The 4,111-nt window shown below is 34.7% G+C and overlaps 1 protein-coding gene across 1 annotated transcript; it reads right to left on the minus strand.

Moving 5' to 3' along the window:
* Positions 1-2,127: 2,127 nt before the first annotated feature.
* LOC131631195 (uncharacterized) lies at positions 2,128-3,525 on the minus strand. Its single transcript, XM_058901976.1, has one exon. The coding sequence runs from the start codon at positions 3,523-3,525 to the stop codon at positions 2,128-2,130; it is 1,398 nt and encodes a 465-aa protein (XP_058757959.1).
* Between the last annotated feature and the right edge of the window lie 586 nt (positions 3,526-4,111).

A 4,111-nucleotide genomic window follows, 5' to 3' on the forward strand; every position in this document is an offset into this window, starting at 1 on the left:
CTTCGGAGATGAACTTTCGAAAACACCTCATGGGGGTGAATTCGGAAATGAACTTCCGAATTATGCAGAAACTGTGTTTTTTTTTATGTTTTTTCTTAAACTGTCTCGCATTTTAATTAAACGCAAACGCCAAATAAAAATAAGCAACAGATAAACTGAAAATACTATGATAAATCCAATCCAAAAACACTGTGCGAAAGATACAATCCGAAATCAAAACAAAACAAAACAAAACACGTCAAACAAAACAAAAACACGTTATTCTGCCCGACGAGCGTTGCAAAATACACATCAAACAAAACAAAAACACGTTATTCTTCCCGACGAGCGAACTCCTCCGAATGAAGATAATTATACCAATCCTCATCCCACTCAGTCTCAGAACCATCAGCGTTGATCACGCCTGAAGACTGAGCCTGCACGTCCGAGCCATGGACCCTTAGGGGACGAGAAGCAGAACCAGTCAAAACCTTCTTCTTCTCCTTCACCTCCTTCACCTCCTTCTTTGAAGAACCCTTTCTTCCCTTAGCGCCACCCATTCCTGCGTAAAAATGAAGAAAGAAAGGTCCATGAGACCTCCTTTTATAAAAGAAGAAAGGGGACAAAAACGCTTGGGAAACAGACAAATCATTAAAGAACAAAGACGTTGAAAACCAACGACACGCCGTCAAAGAAGTCAGAACGCATGCACACAAACTTCAAAGAAACAGGCACAATAAACAAAGGCGTTAAAAATAAATTACTTGCAAATTAAAACGGACACTCCCTACCCTCTCTAGCCGACGCAGTCTTGGTCTCCCTTCCCTGTCTGATGCGTGCTGGTTGGTTGTCCGACATGTTCCTGTAAACAATTGAAATCGATTAATATGCGAGACAAAATAAAAAACAAAAAAATTTGAACTTCTGATACATTTCGGAAGTTCATTTCCGAAAACTGGGATGGAGGTGTTTTCGGAAATGAACTTCCGAAACACCCCTGCGATGGAGTTTTCTGCAACTTCCATGGTAGACCCCTAAACCAAACTTCAAACCAAATCAAAATGCTTCTAAACAACCTAAATACTACTAACAACCTAACCATATATCATTTATGCAATTAAAACCCTAAATAACATGCATTTGAATAATGAATCTAAAAATTTCAAAACTTACAAAGTGTTAGGATTGAGGGCTTTTGAATGTTGTTTAGCAGTGTGATTGGAGCATTGATGCAGCCTTGGAATTCTGTTTGCACAAATTTTCGCCTTTGCCACTTTTTGTTTTGATTTAGGGTAAATGATTGGGGGAGGGGGAGTGTTTTGATAAATCTGCAGAAATCGCAGTATATCGGAAGTGCACTTCCGAAATGATGTTTTCGGAAATGAACTTCCGAAATAAGACAATTTTTTCAAAAAAAAAGACGCTTTCGGAGATGCATCTCCGAAAACGCCTTTTTCTTACATTTCGGAAATGAACTTCCGAAGTCAGGGGTAGTTTGGGTTTTTCACCAGAGGTGGACTAGAAGGTTGGGAGGTCTATAGAGAAATTTCCTATACTAATATGTAATGTTTGGATCTGCCCTGTTCACGTTTCATATCAAGTCAATATGCAGAATTACAAACACAACGCTTCACTTGTCATCATATCATGACTAGATAGTTGACTATGCTAGATTGTATCACTATGTATGTCACGTTTTCTTTTTCTTTTGAAGAGAATACTAATAATTATCTAGAATCTAAAATGTGTAGAATGATGAAATATATGTTGTGAAAAAATTTGAGATATAGCTACATAATTCAAAGGTCAATTAATTACTCCAGTGTTCAGTTCAGCAATTGATGCTTGGGATGCATGTTCACACTGCCTTTTATATCTTACATATATCATAATGGAAATCTTTTGTATATAAGAAAATTAATATAATTCAAGTTAGAGGAAAGAAAAACATCAAAAGGCAACCCTAATTTTAAATAGAAACAAATTTAAAAACAAAAAACATCTAGTATTCAATAATCAAAACTTCAACAACATCCATAACTAGCAATAGACAACCCTAACGAAATAAGTTTTCTCTTTTATGTCACTAAAAAAATGAGTTGGAGAATGATGACCTTGATGAAAGCATTGATACAACAACTTCACCATTCACTTTATCACAAGACATTGTTTGCAGTTTTCAACCACACGCTTCACTCCCTTTTTCGTGACATATTCACAACACATCAATAGTAATTTCAAAAGCCCACAACAACTCTTTGAGATCTCATAGAGTGTTTTATCATCAACACTTGTACAAGATAAGTTTAACACCTCTAGTTGGTGAACTACAAAGTTCAATTTTAGTCCTCTCACTTTACAGAAGATTAACTTCAGATGTCTAAGCTTACAACAACTATTTAAAACTTGACAAATACCTTTTTCAGATAGGCTATGGCAAAAACTCAAATCCAGATGCTGCAAATTTGGGAATGAAGCAAACAATAGGATGGTCTCGTCATTTATAAATGAAGACTGAGACAAATATAGAAATTTTAATTGAGGGTTGACATCAAAATCTTTCAAAATATCATAATTTTCTACACTCTTGCTCTCAATATATATGTTTTCCATTGAGGATTCAATATATATGCTTTCCATTGTGATCTCACCAAGTGAATGACAGTTTTTAATGAGGGCGAACAAAGCTAATCCTGTGAGCTTGGAACATTTACTAAGGTTTATAGATACTAAATCTGGAACAAGCAAAAACAATTGGAAGACATGATGATTATTTAGAAAATCAACACCTTGAAGACCCAAATATCTTATCCCGCGACACTTAGATAATAAATCATAAATTCCATGAAAACTATAGCCGGTGCAATTTTCAAGAACAAAAGTCTTTAAAGGAAGGCCTTGTCTTGCAATAGAGTAAAGCAAATCATCCGAGATTTGTGAACAGCAAAACTTAAGAGAATTCAAACACTTCAAACTCAGTAAGGAATCAATGTAATGAGAAGTTACATACTTTGCATCATTTAACTCAAACATGGAAATAGATAAAGATCTCAATGATGATCTGTCACGGAGAGCCAAGGCAAGGCCTGCATCGAGATAATGGGAGGCGAACCAGAGGTCAAGGGAATTAAGGTTGGAGAATCTATGGAAGAAACGGGGGAGATAAAAAAGTTGTGGATAATATATTTTGAGAGAAAATATGAGACGGTTGGTGAGGGCGAGGAAGTGTTTTGAGACGAGACATAGAGATTCAAAATTGCGTTTGTATTTGTCTTTGATTTTGCCGTATACGGGGTCAGTGGGGAATGGGAAGACATGAAACGGGTTAGACGGCTTGATGATAGCCAACGGATTGACCGGCTTGACCGGGTTGACGAGGAATGTGAAGACATGCTCCCAGCACTCATCTGGTAAGTAAAACTCAAAGTCAGGTTCTGCAATTATAATTGAATTTGTAGAAGAAAACGATTGTTGTTGTTGATATTGAAGAGATTTGACACAAGTTCTCTTCTTCTTTCTTATAGAAAGTCGTTTCGTCTTCGTCATAGTGAGGAGGAAGAGTGATTTGTGAGATATCGTCTTCCTTCGTTTCATGTTGATGGAATATGGATTCCGTCTCTATTTAAACAGGAAAGTTAGGTTTAATGTGAAACAAATTAAACTAGATTAAAAAAAAATTCTAAACCATTAAAAAGCACCACCATTCTTTTTTTTTTAATCAACAACCTATTTTTTTAAATAATCCTTTAACTCTACTTAATAAATAAATAAAACCAACTCTCCACTTTTTCAATGACAAAAAAATATATTTATTGATATCTAAAACAATAACAATGAGTAAATAAATTTATTGATATCTAAAAAAAATAACAGATATAAAAATAACAAAACAAACATTTCTAACAAATTTAGAGGTGGTCCATTATTGGAAAAATTAATCCAACCAATTATAACTTTTAGGAGTTTAACAAATGGATTTAATGGAAATACACTGAAAGTGTAAAGCAATTTTACACTGTCAGTGAATCGTAACCGTTAAATATTTATTGAATTTTAACTTTTATTTTAATTATTTATAAAATAATATATATGAATGGTTGTGATGCAGTGACTGTGTAAAAAATTTTACACT

This window comes from Vicia villosa, unplaced genomic scaffold (assembly GCF_029867415.1).
Source record: "Vicia villosa cultivar HV-30 ecotype Madison, WI unplaced genomic scaffold, Vvil1.0 ctg.000790F_1_1, whole genome shotgun sequence".
Lineage (NCBI taxonomy): Eukaryota > Viridiplantae > Streptophyta > Magnoliopsida > Fabales > Fabaceae > Vicia > Vicia villosa.